Source organism: Metarhizium acridum (genome assembly GCF_019434415.1).
Source record: "Metarhizium acridum strain ARSEF 324 chromosome Unknown scaffold_72, whole genome shotgun sequence".
Lineage (NCBI taxonomy): Eukaryota > Fungi > Ascomycota > Sordariomycetes > Hypocreales > Clavicipitaceae > Metarhizium > Metarhizium acridum.
This window is the reverse complement of record NW_027094019.1, coordinates 331,380-349,020: the sequence shown is the minus strand read 5'-3', so window position 1 is coordinate 349,020 and position 17,641 is coordinate 331,380. Positions and strand designations below refer to the sequence as shown.

At 51.2% G+C, this 17,641-nt stretch overlaps 6 protein-coding genes across 7 annotated transcripts; 2 read left to right on the top strand and 4 right to left on the bottom strand.

The window, feature by feature from the left end:
* Positions 1-5: 5 nt before the first annotated feature.
* On the bottom strand, positions 6-2,603 carry J3458_006913 (Nonribosomal peptide synthetase; the record flags this gene model as incomplete). The annotated part of the gene is made up of 1 exon (XM_066119111.1): positions 6-2,603. One exon carries the CDS (start codon positions 2,601-2,603, stop codon positions 6-8), a length of 2,598 nt encoding a protein of 865 aa, XP_065975747.1.
* A 124-nt stretch (positions 2,604-2,727) lies between these two features.
* J3458_006912 (Nonribosomal peptide synthetase) lies at positions 2,728-7,281 on the bottom strand (the record flags this gene model as incomplete). The annotated part of the gene is made up of 1 exon (XM_066119110.1): positions 2,728-7,281. The coding sequence occupies one exon, from the start codon at positions 7,279-7,281 to the stop codon at positions 2,728-2,730; it is 4,554 nt and encodes a 1,517-aa protein (XP_065975746.1).
* A 661-nt stretch (positions 7,282-7,942) lies between these two features.
* J3458_006911 (uncharacterized protein) lies at positions 7,943-9,450 on the top strand. Of its 2 annotated transcripts, XM_066119108.1 has the most exons (3): positions 7,943-8,737; positions 8,807-8,998; positions 9,080-9,450. In XM_066119108.1, the coding sequence occupies exons 1-3, from the start codon at positions 8,144-8,146 to the stop codon at positions 9,227-9,229; spliced, it is 936 nt and encodes a 311-aa protein (XP_065975744.1). In that variant the 5' UTR covers positions 7,943-8,143; the 3' UTR covers positions 9,230-9,450. The 2 variants fall into 2 exon arrangements, with proteins under 2 accessions (XP_065975744.1, XP_065975745.1); XM_066119109.1 differs by having other exon boundaries at positions 8,807-9,450.
* Positions 9,451-10,137: 687 nt separating this feature from the next.
* J3458_006910 (putative secondary metabolism biosynthetic enzyme) lies at positions 10,138-12,036 on the top strand (the record flags this gene model as incomplete). The annotated part of the gene is made up of 1 exon (XM_007817050.2): positions 10,138-12,036. One exon carries the CDS (start codon positions 10,138-10,140, stop codon positions 11,425-11,427), a length of 1,290 nt encoding a protein of 429 aa, XP_007815241.1. The 3' UTR covers positions 11,428-12,036.
* Positions 11,493-13,080, bottom strand: J3458_006909 (uncharacterized protein). Its single transcript, XM_066119107.1, has 3 exons — positions 12,573-13,080; positions 12,340-12,504; positions 11,493-12,276 (listed from the first exon to the last, which is right to left on the bottom strand). The coding sequence occupies exons 1-3, from the start codon at positions 12,759-12,761 to the stop codon at positions 11,626-11,628; spliced, it is 1,005 nt and encodes a 334-aa protein (XP_065975743.1). The 5' UTR covers positions 12,762-13,080; the 3' UTR covers positions 11,493-11,625.
* A 1,219-nt stretch (positions 13,081-14,299) lies between these two features.
* On the bottom strand, positions 14,300-16,267 carry J3458_006908 (uncharacterized protein; the record flags this gene model as incomplete). The annotated part of the gene is made up of 4 exons (XM_066119106.1): positions 14,300-15,431; positions 15,506-15,638; positions 15,719-15,832; positions 15,916-16,267. 4 exons carry the CDS (start codon positions 16,265-16,267, stop codon positions 14,456-14,458), a joined length of 1,575 nt encoding a protein of 524 aa, XP_065975742.1. The 3' UTR covers positions 14,300-14,455.
* Between the last annotated feature and the right edge of the window lie 1,374 nt (positions 16,268-17,641).

Sequence of the window (17,641 nt, the reverse complement as noted above, 5' to 3'; positions counted from 1 at the left end):
CACGGCTAAGCTGAACCGGGGCAGTGGGAAACACGGCGCAGTTCAAGGTCTGTGAACTGAGACCGCCAAAAGCTGTTACGAGCTGATATATCCATACGACTCAGATATTCAACAAAGCCGGTGAACGGGCGCGGCTTCAAAGTCTGACCAGCATAGGCCGACTCTAATTGCTCCAGAAGAAGCGTCATTGACCAGCCATCATACACGGCGTGGTGAATAGTGAGGACCAAAAAGGTTTCAGACTCTCCTGAGACTATGACACATTGAAGCAGCGGTGCTCCTAGTGCGATCCTGGCCTCTTTTGTGGCCTTCATGGTCTCCTCGAGACCTGAGGACTCTATCACGCAGGTAGGGCCATGCTTTAAGACAACCTGGAACGTGCGAGCGGACTGTGACTGGATAATTCGTGTCCGCAGGATGGGGTTGGCGGCAACGACCGTGTCCCATGCGGCCGCAAGACGAGGAACATCGACACCGGGATCGATTCGGTGCTGGTACTGGGCTACATATGAGCCTTGATGTTTGATAGTAAGACTCACAAGACCCTCCTGAAGCGCAGTGCACGGATAAATGTCCTCTACTTCATCGGAGGATACCTGGCACTCGTTCGTCGCCATCTCTATGAGCGCTTGGGCCTTCTCCTCGGATGGTATTAGACTGAATGGAGTAGGATTTTGGACGAATGATAGATCACGGCGCTGCAATCCTTCGGCCAAACGTTGTAGGCTGGGCCTGCTGAATATGTCGGAGACCACCAGACTATAGCCTGCTGCGCGGGTAAGGCCCACGATTCTCATGGCCGTGATGGAATCGCCGCCGAGCTGAAAGAGATTGTCACTAGTTCCCACACTTTCCGTCGGTAGGTCAAGCGCCGTAGCCCAGAGAATCTGCATGAGCTTCTCATTTGGCGTTGTAGGCTGCATCTTTCCGCTTCCTCCCTTGGCATCCACCAGCATCTCGAGGTCGATGCGAGAGAGCCGCGACGCAGCTACTCGAATTAAGCGACGGTCAGTTTTTCCTGACTTGGTTCTCGGAATCATCGAAATCTGAATCATGAATTGAGGAATCATGTGGTTGGGGATGGAAAAAGGTAGCTTCGTTTGGATGTCTTGAGACAGCAAGCGGAAGCTGTCGCTCGCTGGCATCAAGAGTGACCCCGGCTGGATATTCTGGCTTATATCCGCCTCATTGCAGAGGAAGGCAATCAAAATACCAGATCTGACTTGATCAGTCGGATGGATAACATCAACCACGACATTGTATCCCAGAGGCAGATAACGCCGAAAAAGAAATTCGGCCTCTTCCAGTTCAATTCTATGACCACGAAGCTTGATTTGGCTGTCTTTGCGACCCAGATATCGCAGAGAACCATCCGAATTATAATGCACCAAGTCACCAGTTCGATATAACCGACAACCCTTGTAAGAAGAAGACGTGGGTAACCAGGATGGTCGAGCAGAAACGAAGGAAGTCTTGGTGGCATCAGGCCGACGAAAGTATTCGCGAGCTACAACAGGTCCTTCGAATATGAGCTCTCCTATTGCGCCAATAGGCATGGGTCGATTAATGTTGGATGGATCAACGACCCAGCCAGAACCTCCAAGGGGCCATCCAATTGTGCCCATGGTCCATCGACCAGCCTCTACCGGTTGTACAGTGCAAATAGTACACTCAGTAGGCCCATAAGCGTTGATAAATTCGACTTTGCTGCACCAAGTATCCGCGATATCTTGGGGCAGGTTCTCTCCGGTCAGGATCATGGTGCGCACGCCGGGAAAGTCTTTGGGCTGGAAAAGACGAACGAAAGACGGGGTTAGGGCTACCCAGTTGACTTTTGCATCTGATATAAATGTCGCCAGCTCATTCATTCTTGCCATTTGGGAAGGGATGCAGACACACCCCCCCGAGGTCAGTACCGCAAAGATTTCCCAAACACTAACGTCAAAAGTGTACGAGGCGAATTGCAGCGCTCGGGTCTCACCATTGATGCTTAATCTGCGACTCTGCTCACGTATGCTCGTGGAAAGCCCATCGTGTTGAAGGATGATGCCCTTGGGACGACCAGTGCTGCCGGATGTGTATAGGATGTATGCGCCGTTGCTCGGTCGCACCGGCGAAGATGGATCCGGGAGTTGCGCGGCGGAGTGCGCAAAGGTGTCTGAAGAAATGACAATTTTCCTCGCAGAGGATTGAAAGTCAATATTGGCCGTTGTTGATGAGACGATGATGATCTCTGGCGTGGCCTCCTCAAGCATGGCCTGAATACGCTCGACGGGAGCGCTAGGGTCTAACGGCACACATATACCTCCTGCCCTTAGGACAGCCAGCTTAGAAACAGGCACCCAGGCGGACCTTTCAAGGCAAATCGGCACAGGCATCTCCGGTCCGACTCCCTGGTCTATTAGACACGTAGCCAGCGCGGAGGAATGATCCCACAACTGTTGGTATGTGAAGCTTCCATCCCATGCGTCTATCGCCAGCCGGTCCGGATGTGCAATGCATTCCTCCCTGACCATATCATGGATACAGGCGCTCACTGTAGCAGCTGGGGGCTCGTTCCAATCCATAATCTGAACCAGGTCCGCGGCGCTCACCAAGTTCATCTCGGACACATTCACATCCGGCCGGGTTGTGATCTCTTCGAGTACGGCGCTGAAAGTGCGTTTTATGCTGCGAGCCAACTCAGGCGGAATCTTATTTCCCCAATAGGTCAACGAGACAGCCGCATCATTGCGGCCAGCCCTGACATTCAAGACTATGTCGAACTAGTGTGATTCGGTCAGCTCTCGTCTCTGTCGAGTTATTAATACAGCTCACCTCGGTAGGTTGTTGATCAAGGATCTCGATAAACTCTATGGTTGCACTGGTATCAATGGGCAGCAGCTTTTGGTACGTGATGATGGTGTTGAACATGGGTGTGCCAGAATGGCCCAGGGCACGATATATCGCGGCTAGAGAGCAGTGCTGGTTGGGAATACTTTGCATATACCGGTCCCGGCATTCGTGTAAATGCTTCCGGACGCTTAGGTCACCTTGGAGATCAATTCTCACAATCAACATATTGATAAGAGGGCCTACCATGTCCTCTGCCCCATCAATCGGAACGTCTCGTCCGGATGTTAAATACCCAAAGGCAACCGTCTCATTGCCCGTGTAGCATTGAAGCACAATGGCCCATGCCAGCTGAACCACATTGAAGAGTGTGATGCCCTCTTCCCTGCAGAAAGAAAACAGCTGGTGCGCATCCTCGATGACAATGTCAAGATCTACGAGCTTCTCAACTGCCGGAGTGAGCTGCGAACTCGGAAACGCAGGAAAGTGGCACGGCTCGGTCCCCTCGAGGTAACCCTTCCAATATTCTAGCACAGGATTCCGAGAGACCTGGTTCAGATAACCGACATATTGGCTATACAAGGGAGGGGCCCTATGCGGTTGTTCCGCATCATACGCACGTTGAACGTCCCGGATCAACAATTGCATTGACTCCCCATCCATGAGGGCGTGGCTTATCTGAATCTCGCATGTCACACTACCGTCACTTAGAGGTCTAAGGGTGAGACTCCAAGGAAGTAATGTGCGCCTTTTCAAGCCACCGGGAGCCTCATTTGTTGTGACTTGGATTTGCTCCAGTGCATTCAAGGGCAGGATTTTGACTGGAAGGGGCGGATGCATCAACAGAACTTGGTAGTGGGAACCATCTTGGCTCTGCACAAATAGAGTCCGGAGTATAGAGTGGCTCATGGCCACCTGCTGCCATGCCTCCTGAAGTCTGTGCAGTACGACTACAGATCCATCGCGGGAGCGTGCCTCCCATGAGGTACGGGACCAGTAGGCCTGAGGGTCCCGAGCCTGACTTAATAACATTCCCTGCTGAATGAAAGAGGCCGGGTAGATGTCTGCAATGTCGGATAGACTAAGAATATCTTGCTGAGCTAAGATATCCAAGATCAGCGTCTCCAGCTCTGCCGGAGTAATGGACAGCTGGGAGAAGTCATCAAGCATAGGCCGAAACGTGAGGTTTTCCAATCGTGGCAGCAGCTCATCCAAGGTATCTTGTGAGCGCTGGAACCATTGACTGATGGCGTCTTGGTGCATCATATTCTCCCGATAAACCAGGGAAAATGCGAGTGAGCTACCGGATTGCAACAGATTAAGCTCAAAGAGAGCTGGTTTCCGAGCTTGATGCGATTCACAACCACTTACAGGAGATGATACCTCTTGCAAAAACAGTTCCCCCACCTCAGATCCCGAACTGAGGGCTTGATGTTCCTTCTCCTGCTTCCAATGAAAAATTGCCTCCATCGGAAATACGTGTCCAGAATGGATTGAATGTTCTTTGCGCGCTTTGCGATGAGCGTGCTTTGCTCGGCGCACCACATCCACCACATCCCCATCCTGACCCGGTTGCAACATGATGGGCGTGTAGGTGGTAAACTGACCGACAACTTGAGAAGCACCTGCTGTCCGTCCATCGCGTTCGATGAAAATTTGTAGACCGTCTCGCCCCGGGAAGCTGGCCCTGAAGGCATGCAAAAAAACGCCCAGGAGTATCTCTGGCGGCTCTGCGCGAAGGGCATGCTCTCCCCTCTGTAACAACAAGGCGGTTCTGGAGGCATCCAAAATGAACTCAGTTGAGATGGTCCTGCTACTCTTCGTACTGCTGGGATCGACTAATCCCCAAAAGTTGGACAAGGTCCATTCAGCGGACTGTCCGTTGAGTTGTCCGTTTATATGGGGTCTAATAGCCTCACACCACGACTGGAACGATGCTGTTGCGACGGACGAAGAAAGTTCACCGCCGGTAAAACAGCTGCTGAGCTCGTTGAGAATGATCTGCCATGAAGGGACGTCAACAACGATCTGTGGTGCTACTAAGAGTAGATGCTGGCTATCATCGCTCTGTGTGGTGATTAAATCAGCCAAAAGAAGTGGTCCAGTTTCCAGGTTGAGACGCTCCGGGCGAGGATCCAGTGTTGCAACAGCAGCAGCAGCAGAGGTTTGAATATGGGAACATTGATACGAGCCCCGGATCAAAGATGTCACTGTCTGCATCAACTGGCCGTCTTCTCCAGTGGTAAACCTCATGGACAAGCTAGGCTGGCGATGGATGACAGACTGTATCGCGGATTCCAACTCTATCAGACTGATCGGCCTTGCTAATTGCAGGAATAGGGATCGACTGGGAACTTGGAGACTGTGAGACTCCCGGCTGGGAAAGCTCTTCTGCTGGAGCAGCATGTGCTGTACTGGGGAGAGGGGGAATGGCAGGGCCGTGGAGGGGGCCTGGGAATCCACCTGCGTGAGGATTCTAGCGTTCAATTCAGCAATTGTAGGGTACTGGAAAATCTCCTGGGTCGTAATAGACAGACCCCGGCGGCGACAATGGGCGCTGAGCTGCATGGCCGAGATGGAGTCGCCTCCTCTACGGAAAAAGGAATCATGCGGAGCGAGCTCCTCAGCTTGTACTCCTAGAATATGGGCAAATGAGCCTTGGAGGATCCTTTCGATGTCTGTTTTCGGAGAATAATGCCTGCTTTTCTGGTGTAACATGTACGCCTCAATACCGGCCCATGGCCGTGCGGCGGTTTCTTCTCGGAGCCGTCTACGATCTGTCTTGCCTGATATCGACAGGGGAACATAGTTCAGCGCGACAAAGGCCCCGGGAACCATGTATGCGGGCACTCGCCCTTTCAGTTCCATCTCTACCTTCTCCATTTGAAGGCGGAAGACGTCTGTTGGTGTGGCAAACAACTCAGTGGCCGGGGATTCCTCGTCGACCACAGCATCCCGGAGTCGCACGAATGCTACGAGGACGGCCTGTGTGCCGACGCCGCGGTGCACCTGGACCACGTCTACAACCACCTGGTGGCGCTGATGGAGCAGGTCTCCGATATGCCATTCGACTTCGCCCAGCTCAATGCGCTGGCCGCGAACCTTGGCCTGGGTGTCCTTCCGGCCCAGGCACCGAAGAGATCCATCGGGTTGATATTGCGCCAGGTCGCCCGTCTTGTATAGGCGAATATGACGGGATTCCTCGCCTCGGAACTGGTGCAGCCACGCCGGGCCAAGAACAAAGGAGGCCGCCGTCAGCTCCTTGTTGCTCAGATAGCCGCGTCCTATACCGGCGCCCTCCAACACCAGCTCTCCGGCTTGGCCGATTGGAAGCAGAGTGTGGTGGTCGGCCGGGTCCACAATCCACGCGACACATCCGGCCGCGAAGCCGATGTTGTGCGGATGTCCGTCGCGGCGCACCGGAGAGCAAATCACCGAGTACACGGAGCACTCGGCGGTGCCGTATGCATTGACCAGCAATACCCGGTCGGCCCATTTCTCCAGGTCGCTTTGCAGCATGGGCTCACCGGCGAATTCTAGTGCTCGCAGGGCCGGCAGCGCGTCGGCATCGAGGAGGCGTGCCACCGAGGGCGTCAGACTGGCGAGGTTGGCCCCGAGCTGGGTCATGGCGGCGGCAATGTCGTTTTTCGCCTGGGCTGGAGACGGAATGCATACGCACCCGCCGTAGATCCACGTCCGGAGGAAGTCCATGATTGTCGGGTCGAATGCATAAGAAGCAAATTGAAAGGCCCTTGTCCGGCAGCTCATGGCCAGGGCTCGCCCCGATGCCTGGGCCGCAGCGCATAGGGAGGCATGTTCGTTCACCGCGCCTTTAGGCTTGCCCGTAGACCCGGAAGTAAACACGGCGTATAACGCACTGGTTCCCGTCACGGGCGATGCTCTCCAGGACTCATTGTTGTCCCGAGGCCATTGCTGCGACTGCGTCTCTCCAACCAAGATGACGGGGGACTCGTCTACCAGCTGTTGCGCCTTATCCCGGAGCTCACAGGCAGCCAACACAATCGTCGCATGCGCCTCTTCACAGATCTCGCGCAGACGCGGCAAGGGGTGCGAGTCATCCAACAGCACAAAGGCCGCTCCGGCTCTAACAACAGCAAGAATAGCCACGGCGGTCCATTTCGATTTTTGGAAGTACAGGGGAACAAACGTCTCACAGCCAACTCCTCGGGCCATCAACTCGTCGGCAAGACCCGAGGACAGCTGGTCCAGGTCACGGTAGGTCAGACTACCATCCCAAGAGCACACGCTGGGGGCAGACGGTTGACCGTCGAAATGCGCCTGGATTAGGTCGTGCACGCGCAGAGTGTCGTCCCTGGCGACACCTTTGCCATTCCATTGTTGGAGTTGCTTGATGTCATTGGTATCAGCACTGGCAGCATGGCCATCTGCCATGTCTCCATTGGTGGCCTGCTGCGGGCTGGAGCCCATTTCGATGTTTTTGGTGATGAAATGTTTCTTTGATTCTGTCTCTTTGTGTATGATTTGCCTAGCATATGTGCGCATGTATGCGTCTATCTCTAACTCTATCAAGTGTGGTTAGAGAGGGGATGCAGTTCAGCGTTGTCACAGGTAAGTGATCCTGCCCAATGGTTTTGCCCACCTTGGTATATGGAGTGAAAGCAGAAGGAGCAGCAAAAGTACCTTGTGAGAAACGGAGAGTAGAATACTCCTTTTTCTTCCCCTCTGCTCTTTGCCGGGATCTTTCCCGGTGTGTGAATGCACCTCTGAATGAAGCTCTCAATACGCGGGCCAAGCAATGTAGTTTGGTCCTGCATCATGCAGGGCATGCAGTCTGCGGTCCCGATCACGCAAAATGTACAACAGAGAAACTTACTATGTAGATGCCTTTTTTGTTTTGACTAGTTTCACATGCACGTATCCCATGTTACGTTTGTATATACAAAAGGCCATTTGTAACCAAGCGAGTGTCAGATGCATCTAGGGCGTGCTATGATGAGATATACCAGGCGGGTTTGTATTCACCACTGCTTTCTGATACGAGTAGTAATACCTGAGACTCTCATCACTTTACTCCATCCATATATGATTATTTTCTCTTAAATACAGTAACTGACACTAAGTATGTGTGCTAGCAAGAGGGTGCAGACGTAGAGATTCAGTGTAACCCTACACGTGCTATCATAGGGTACGTAGGTACTTACAACCTCAACTATACATTCAGGTCCCGAAAAATCAAGAAATGGCTCAGGCTCCTCAGTTGAACACCGCAAAATTCTCACTTCTACCGTAAATTCTTCCTTCTAACGACTTGAATCCGGGCCCCCTCATCATGGCACGACGCGTTCCTCTCGATCTTCCAGAGGAAGCAATCCGAGTGATTAAGGAGGACGGAGGAGTCATTCTCACTGCCTTCACTTCAGCCAGCCAAGTCAAGCAAGTGAACCAAGATGTCAACGAAACTATGGCGAGAAGAAAAAGTGATGAGGTACATTCTCCCCTCTTCCTCGCCACGCCCGTCGCCAGCAAGGCTAATCACGTCCCCCGCCCTTCACAGGCATTCAAAGCCCTTTACAATGGACGGATCTACTGCGGTCTTCTGTACGGCCTCAGTGAGACGGCACGAGAAGAATGGGCTTTGAACCCCGACATGCAATCGATTGTCAATCACTTTCTCCGGACAGTGAACCCTCCCGAGGTGGACAAGAATAGTATGCGGGCGCGCAGCACTAATGCCATTCTGTCTCAAGCCAACAGCATCCTTACCCTGCCAGGCGGCGCCGGACAGGCCCTGCACCGTGACGACAGCATATGGCAAAAAGTACATCGCAGCCAGGAGGAGTCGGGCTATTGCTTGGGATCGGATCTGGGGATTGCGTTATTGGTGCCAGGGGTTCAGACAACTCGTGCGAATGGAGCCACGTTGGTAAGCCTCTTCTCACCGGTATTTTCTCGACCAATGAAAAAAAATCACTCATTGAAAGCAATCCTATAGTTTGTGCCCGGATCCCATCTCTGGGGTGATGCGCGCGAAGCCACCGATGACCAAGTCCGGGCCGTGGAGATGCAGCCGGGGGAGGCTTTTCTTTTTCTAGGCTCAGCGCTCCACGGAGGAGGGGCCAATTCCACTCAGACTCCCAGACTGCTGCATGCTATTTTTTTCTGCCGCTCGTGGGTTCGCCCAGAGGTAGGCTCTTTTTTTTTTTTTTTCCCCGACTCAACTGAGCTTTCCCTCATGCGTGTCACTCTGCCGCTGACTAGGGTGTAGGCGAATGAGTTTGCATGGTGGACTGAGAAGGAGGTGGAGAAATGGTCGGTCGATGCGCAAAAGCTGGCGGGCTACGTTACGGATAAAATGCTGGGGATTTGCGATGATGGGGATCCCATCGATGCGCTGCGCCGTCACCGGTCAACATGAGGAGATGGGACGGGTGGAGTCATGACCGGGGACCTCGGCAACTAGCGCGCGGGACGGCTCGGTGGCCGACAAGCCCCGCTCTTCCCACGCCCATCCATCTCATCGTTGATTGCACGGCCATGATGAGGCTTGTGGTGCAGATTCTGTCACACAAGGCATTGATAGGATGCAAAATAGGCTGTTCCCCCCAAGTCTGAAATGTATTCTATTATCTGTTCCGAACATTTCTTGTCGCACTTTTGTCTTTTTCCATAATTCGGTGTAAGCAATAGACGCCCTTGTGCATGTAGGGCCAAGTGGGGCGCTGCAGAATCCACTCATGCATCAAGACCCTAATATGTACTAGAGTATGCAGCCAACACAATAGGGACGACATGTTACCAAGTAGCTTTAAGCTCGGGACTATCATGCAGATTCAAAACACCAGACAAGTTGCAACCTGATATTACGTCCTATCGTGTCTGTTGAAATTCATGTCTTGGACTAGGCAGACCAGCCGCCCCCTCCAAGCTAATTTTACCCCGCTTTCTCATCCTTTCATCGCACCAGGAGTCCAGGACGCTTTGGAATGCGGCGCCACAGACAAGGTCTTGACGCATGTATAAGTTACCATGTTAAAACGTGAAGAATCAGGTGGCCACACTTCACATCCACGGATGGATGTGTAAGAGACCTGGATGCAGACTTTGGACTGCGACATACATGGTAGCTGACAATGACTATAAGAAGCGAATCTTGTGCTAATACCGGTTTGTTATTCTCGGAGAAGAAGCGGGAAAAAAATCAAATTTTCCTACAAGAGATTATCCATCTGACTGTCATATTCAATACATACATAGTGGGTATCACTTATTCCTCTTGGCCAGGTAGGGAATAAGTAAATAATTAGGAGTAGATTTTCTTCCATCATGCTCTCTCGTCGGGCCCGAGAACAAATTCCCCCGTCGGCGCTCAATGTGATGTGGGAAGTGATGAAAGACCCTTGGGATGCGTACGATAACCCCAATGGATACGTGAATGTGGGCGTAGCCGAGAATCACTTGATGCAAGCCGAGCTGGAGGACTATCTCTCCCAGCACATTAACATGCGTGGCTCCGTGTTGACCTACCAGGATGGCCCCATGGGCAGTCCCCGATTGCGAAGCGCGTTGGCGCGCTTTCTCGACCGGCAGCTTCACCCGCATCATCCCTTGGATGCCTCCCAAATCATTGTCACCAACGGCGTGTCCAATGCCCTCGAGCACACCTCGTGGGCGTTTGCCAACCCTGGAGACGCCTTCATTCTTGGCCGGCCGTACTATGGAGCAGTCAACCTGGCGCTCCGGCCGCAGGTGCTTACCCTGCCCGTCACCTTTGGCGAAGTCGATCCGTTGAGCTTGGAGGCCATCCGGTGCTATGAGGAAACCATTCTCGCCGCCAGGGAACAAGGCACGGCTGTCAAGGGATTGCTGCTGTGCTCACCACATAATCCGCTGGGCCAGTGCTACTCGCCTGAAGTCCTTGAGGCTTTCCTGAAGTTGTGCAACAAGTACCAAGTTCATCTCGTCTGCGACGAAATCTACGCCCTGTCCGTCTGGAGCGACCCCCCTTTCACCTCGGTCCTCGCCCTCGACCTTGAAGAGTTCATCGATCCGGGGCTGGTGCACGTTCTCTGGGGAATCTCCAAGGACTTTGGCGCCAACGGCTGGCGTCTGGGATGCATCATCTCCCTTTCCAACCGGGCGTTCCACACGGCGCTGAATTCCGTCGCCATCTACTCGTACGTGTCGTCCATTACAGACCACATCGTGACGCAAATGATCGAGGACGACGGATTTGTCAGTGCCTACCTCACTGAAAATCGGCGCCGTCTAGCGTCCATGTACGCCTTTGCCACCGATTTCTTGCGGCGCCATGCCATCCCCTTCACGCCGGGCGTCCACGCTGCGTTTTTCCTATGGGTTGATCTAGGCCAGGCGTATCGCAACCGGCATCCGGACAGGGCGTCCAACCAAGACGTCATCGAGGAACTGAAGCAGGCTTTGTGGGCGCATAAAGTCTACTTGGCATGGGGAGGCAACTTTGACAGCGAGTCGCCGGGTATGTTTCGCATTGTGTTTGCACATCCTCGAGCATATCTGGAGGAAGCTTTGCGTCGGATCAACCAGGCACTGGAGCGGGGAGTTCACGCCGCGACCTGGGCAAATCCACTTTTGTAACCGTTAGGAATATATACGAACATATATACAAGAGACAGATGCGCCGAATGGACCGAGGTAGCTGTCGCGGCTTTGTTTATTTGGCAAGTGAACGGATACTATTACTCATCCCTTTCTGGTCCTCAGTCCCCCCTTTTTTGTTTTACTTGCTTAGAAATCGCATAACGAGCAATACTCTTGTATTCCGTGATTTGTATCCTAGTATGTCAAAGTGAGTTTCTCTTGATTATATTCCCAAGCAGTGATGTTGCTATATTTGGATTTTACTCCCTCTGGTAGAAGCTCAGGTAGAGCACCTACAACTTGTGACCGATTGGGCTTCCCAAAATACGCCACCGAGTATCTGTCCTCGATCCAGCCATCACCCGACCCTGGAGGGAGGACTACGCGATGGCTCGTGGCGCGGAACTTGTCGTTGGACCAACGCTGGAGGCAATCACCGATATTGACAATCATCTCCGACCTGTTCACAAAGGGAATGGGAAAGTAATCTCCCGGGACATCCTGGTCTTCTATCTCTAGGCCGCCGACGGAGTCCTGGAAGAGCAATGTGACTGTGCCAAAGTCTGTATGCTCAGATATCCTCTTTGCGCCCTTGCGCAGGATGGCAGCTTCGCACCCGGGGTAGTGATTCAAGCGTACTTCTGAAGTGTTCTGGTCACATATATCTCGAAAGAACCCCGGGTCAAGGCCAAGACCAAGTGCTAAAGCTTGGAGAATCTCTTGATGGATTTTGTGGCAGCGCTCGTACAAACCTTCCATGAATGCCCGGAAATTTGGAAGATCATCTTCGTCTGGCCACCTATTCGGATACAGTTCATCGTGTACGGGGCCTTGGTCAAACGATTCCTGCAGAAACCATGTCAGCCCAACATTGCTCGCAAGGGGCACAAGGTAGATTAGAAGGGATACCTTCACGTCATAAACCTCGGCAGCATTTCGGCTGCCCTTTTCGTAGTCCTTGACCTTGGACAACTTCTCCTGCCCGATGTAGCTGTAGCCGCGATGGGGATTTGGACCATATGGGTGCGCCGCTTTCGTCTTCGCGGCGAGGGGGAGTGAGAAAAACCTCTTATTCTAGAGTATGCATACGATGGACCAGTCAGCATCTTCCATGTATGGATTTGTGATTGGATGTTGTTTACCCATTCAAACACTTCATAGAGCTCTTTCTCACTAATCCCGTGGTTCACGAGCTTTACGAATCCCACAGTGCTGAGGCACTCAATGAGCTCTCGGCAAAACTTGCTCTGTTTGTTGGAATCGCCATGCAGAAAGTCGGCAAAGTCCAACGTGCGGACGGTTCGACGGGAATTGGGGAGGAAATCGCCCATTTTTTTTTTCTAGCACTCTTAGTCTGCATAAGCGGGAGGGGAGAGATGGCTTGCAAAGACGGCAGACCAATTTGCGCCGCCGAGGTTCATCGCCTAACAAGAATATCATGATAAATAAGTCATACTTCGTACATGTGAGGTGAATGGGCGGAACTGGCAGGGAGCTCAGGGCCGGAGGAATCTCCGATAACAAGCAGTTTTGCGCAAACGTACACCTGCCAATGCATGTTCCGAAGCATGCAGTGTTGTTGCCGATGCAGGACAAAAGTACATGCAGAGTCGTCACGTTTGATGCTGCGTGTGTGTGAGTGGGCGTTGCGTCTTTGCAACGTCGGTGACCTTGGCGCCATTCGCCATCTCAGTAGTTAGTTAACCTTTACTTCATATCGTGGTATGCATATATTGACGCCCTGACCAGTAGTAGCATGGGCCAATAGCAACATTGAAGTCATGATGCAATTGCTACATGCACCCACGTGGTGGAGCTAGTAAAGACGCAACGGGTTAAAGCGGGACAGCATGCGGGGTCCAACGGTCAACATACAGTCGGTCCCGGTAATTCCGAAAAACGCCCACTTTTACACTAAAACTTACACTTTTTAAAAACTTATATTAAGTTATATATATAAATGAGATTATTTAAAAAATCAATTTTAAATAAAAGATTACTTAAAAATTACTTATATAATTTTTTTATATTTTTTATAGTTTTATTTAAGAAATTATATTAAAATAAAATTAAATTAATAGATTTTTTAAGAAATTTATATGTAAATTAATAAAACTTATTTTTAAACTTAAATAATTTAATAAAAAAAATAATAAGATTTATATAAAAATCATATATATAATTTTTAAGTAATTAATTATTTATATATTTAAAAATTATATTTTAATATATTTTTTAAAAAAATTATATGTTTTTAAAAAGTATAAGTTTTAGTGTAAAAGTGGGCGTTTTTCGGAATTACTGCGAACCCACTGTACTAATTCATAATTCAGGGACTGCCTTCGGCCCACCGTCCAAGGGCCTTAGAATTTCATATTGATAGTTGTTGAACTCGGTAAGCCCTGAGCGACCAAGTGGACGAGCGCAACTCATTGGCTGGCCCTTAGTTGCCAACGCGTAGGCAGACATCTGCCATCCTGTCGACCAAATGGTGTCGTGGCCATGGCACGGCGGTTTTCACATGGCGCATTGTCTCAGGCCTCTGTACGGGCCAGCAGATGCGCTTTCCCAGATAAGGCAGTCACTCGTTGATCGGAACTTGGCCGAGTACAGAAAGTCTCACCGTCCCTCAATTGAATCGCTACTTCATCACACTCGATTGCGGTGGCATGAAGCGAATAACTGATGCTTATTGAAATTGATCTGATGATGACTGGGAGGTTTATTGGTGTCTCGCACGTAGTTCAATCTAAATTCATTTTCTATGTCAAATCTTGCATAACTAGTGCAAAGTTTAAATGATATTGTGTAATCATCATCATCATCTGTAGTGTCACCCATCACAGTCGTAGCAAGGTTCGTTACACGCGTCCCAGCTATTCAGGTCTAATCAGGACACCCGGGGCGGTGGCCACATCCCTGAATTTGAAGAGAGCAATATGATTCTAACTTTGCTCTATCCTTGCAACAAAGAGTCCCTCACCAGCCCATCTCCGCTTGTAGATACAACATCACATTATGCTTTCTATCTATACCCGCGCAACGGTATCGTTGAATACAGGGAGACAAGCAAGACGAAACCAGTAGCGAAGAAGAGAAGGCCAGGCGGCAATCCTCCGTCGCTTTTCAAGATCAGAAGGAAAATGCCTCCCCACAGCGGAGTGCCGACGATAGCTGCCAATGACTGCATGGTGCGGATGCTCATGTAGAGGCTTTCAAGCGTCTCGGTGTCGGATAAGGCACTGGTGGCGAACGACCGCAATGAATCGGCCAGGCCAACGCCGAGGGCAGAGACGGCCACCCCCAGAGCATAAGTGCCAATAGACGGCGCCAAGGACATGACCAGGGCGCCAAACGCACAAAATACCAAGCTGGCTGTGATGACCCAAAGGTCTGTGTTCTGTTTGCTACGCAAGCGTGGTCGCAGCAGTCGTTGCGAAACGGTGGGCAGAGAAAACAGGACAACGGCAGAGATGATCTGTTCCATGGAAGTGATTTTGTCCACGTCGGCCAGGCTCGTATGAAAAGTGCTCGAGGCCCATTGCTGGGATGTGCCCGAAACAGTCCCGGCCAAGGTGTAGGTGAAAAATATGCTCATGACTCTTAGGGTGAGAGGATTTTGGAGCGCCTGCACGACGAACTGTATGGAGAGCAGCAGATCAACCGTGGCAGCACGAAGGACGGTCTGCCATAAGGGGGGAGGACGTTGCGAGGCGATGCGGCCATCTTGCTCTCCATTGAGAAGCGAAGTGGCTGGTGATGACACCTGTGAGGCGGATGAACGGGGACTGTCCTCACCATCCAAGACGTTTTCTTCTTCGGAACAGAGAGATTTGTGATGATTTGGAAGCAGGCAGATCAATAGGATGACCAGGGCGCAAATGCAGATGACTATCGAGCACAGCAGCCAGATATGCTGCCTGAGAAGCAGAGCGCCGATAAAAGTCCCGACAGACATCATGCCAATCAGAATGGCGCTCAGAACATTAAAAGCACCCGTTCTAGCGGCACAAGACATGTCAGTTCACATCAGTGGCCGGCCGGCACACAGGGAGCAGAAAGAAGCCGTGCTTACAGTCTGTCTTCTGGGACGCTCTCCGCCATGTACATCCACAGCAAGACCTCTCGTACTGGCATCCCGCCTCCCACCAGCTCAAGAACCCACAGCAAAAGCACCCAGCGGACGTCGGTGAAGGTATAGAAGTAAACTTGGGCATCGGGTGTGTCAGTTCGCCAAAGCATATACACCCGGATTCGGGCTGGACCGCAAGAATGAGAATTTACTCACCCACGGCCGTGAATAATATCATACGCAACATGTAGCTCGCCGCGTTGATGAGAAGGACAGTCCTCTTTCCGACGGTCAACGCCAAGCGGGCAAATACCGGTGTGGCCAGGAAGCCTAGGAAGATGCTAGTTAACTGGCGAGGATCAGGTATACTTGACGAGAAATAATAATAATATTAGGAAAGTTAGATGTCGTACTGGCTATCAAGAGCGTAAAGTTGAGCGTGCTGGACAAGAAGGCGACCTGTGATTGCAGGTCCTCTGTTTTGCACATGTCCTCGGGCACACTACCGTCCGGGCGGATGACGGCGGGGTCACTGATGGCATAGAAGCTTCGACATAGAGCTTGTTCGATCAGAAAAGTCTGCGCGGACTTGGCCAGAGCATAGCCGAAGCCATCGACGGTCATGACCGTCATGGCCTTCCACTGCGTTGATCTAGACATGAGGTCGGCGGTGAGGATGCGTATGCGCATGCGGATACGAGTCGAGGATGGAAGTTGGACCTGTACATGGCGGAGGATTCTTGTAGCCATTGTATGTTCCGGCATGATGCAAAGCGGTGGGGGCTCAGCTGATGACAAGGCTCACCTGGTCGCATGTGGTTGAAGGGAATCAGTCACGAGTGCCAGAGTCTCGGACAGATACTACGCAGATGTACGGAGTAGTTTGCAACAAGATATGTCCAGTGAAAACGGCGGAATGGGCTTCTTTTGTGCATATTTTGGGGCACCTGATATCCCAGGAGCGTTTACGGAGTGTAGTGAAGGGTCTGAATGAGTCTGGTTAGATTTCACCATCTCCCGTGGTGAGACATGGTCGGGTTATCTGTTGGGACGACAACGCGTATTGGTCGCCTGGAGGCTGCAAGGCTGCATTTCAGTGCTTCACAGCCCCCAATCTTTCGCGAATTCGATTCATGGCAGCAGCACCGAGCATGGTGAAAAAGTCTGGTTTGCGATTGTTCCATGAGCTATATTTGGCGAGTTTTTGAATCTTACAGAAAAAGCTTATCGGTTCATGGCACGTCCACCTCAATGGTGCCATCAGCCCTCGAGCAGTTCTGGCTTACTAGGCGTTGCAAGGGTGTGATCTAGAAAGCTGACATGAAGATATCTGTCGGAGACTACTCAAAGCCCAGCTTACTACTACGGCCCAGGTAGGCCAACCCTAACCCTCATTCAACGCCAATTTACTAACGATAAGCTTAATCTTAATTGAGGTCCACTTATAAGTCTCGTCAAGACTCTATACCCTGGTTGGTATATGGACTCTATTTATCCAAACCTCATTAGTTAATTGTAATGGCCAGATTAGGCTGCTCACAATGGTTGGGCCACGTTAAATGGGCGAGAATAAGGAATCCATGGCAATACCTGGGGAACGCCATATGCCTTGAGCTCTTGCTTTCGTTCAGGAAATGTATCCTTCTCCTTATGTTTATCCTGACATATCTCAGGCCCATAAACAACTCTGAAGCCTGGAACATTATGTTATTACCTCCTTTGAACCTACACATCCATTTACTCCATTAACCACTCGGTTCGTGTGCATGTACTTACAGAGCATGTGCCTCTGTGGTTCAGCTAGTTCACCAATGTTATGGGAACAGTATCGGCTATAATTGAAGTGAATATATGCAAAGAATTATTATAGTACAGCAGCTCCTTAGTCCATAATGTTTGGGAAAGATCAAGTAAAGCATCATAATTTAAGGCGAAAGTCCTTTGTAGAGGCCCAGGCGAGGGAATCTACGACTGCCCTCCAAGCCAACTGGCTAAAAGGTTTAGGATATAGTTCCAAGAGGCGATTTCATTTAATGGACTTGGTATGAGAACGGCGGTGGCCTGTTGAAGTGGCTCCTCACATTCTTCCCTGGAAAGACTTTGGTGGAAATCTGAGCTATAGTTGCCTAGCTACTATTA

What these genes read in the sequence shown, in the direction of transcription:
- J3458_006911 (XM_066119108.1), top strand. Translation starts at nt 8,144, where the DNA reads ATGGCACGACGCGTTCCTCTCGATCTTCCAGAGGAAGCAATCCGAGTG. An exon ending in GTGCGAATGGAGCCACGTTG is followed by an intron (nt 8,738 to 8,806) that starts GTAAGCCTCTTC and finishes GCAATCCTATAG; the next exon opens with TTTGTGCCCGGATCCCATCT. An exon ending in GCTCGTGGGTTCGCCCAGAG is followed by an intron (nt 8,999 to 9,079) that starts GTAGGCTCTTTT and finishes ACTAGGGTGTAG; the next exon opens with GCGAATGAGTTTGCATGGTG.
- J3458_006909 (XM_066119107.1), bottom strand. Translation starts at nt 12,761, where the DNA reads ATGGGCGATTTCCTCCCCAATTCCCGTCGAACCGTCCGCACGTTGGAC. An exon ending in TCTATGAAGTGTTTGAATGG is followed by an intron (nt 12,505 to 12,572) that starts GTAAACAACATC and finishes TGCATACTCTAG; the next exon opens with AATAAGAGGTTTTTCTCACT. An exon ending in CCGAGGTTTATGACGTGAAG is followed by an intron (nt 12,277 to 12,339) that starts GTATCCCTTCTA and finishes TGGTTTCTGCAG; the next exon opens with GAATCGTTTGACCAAGGCCC.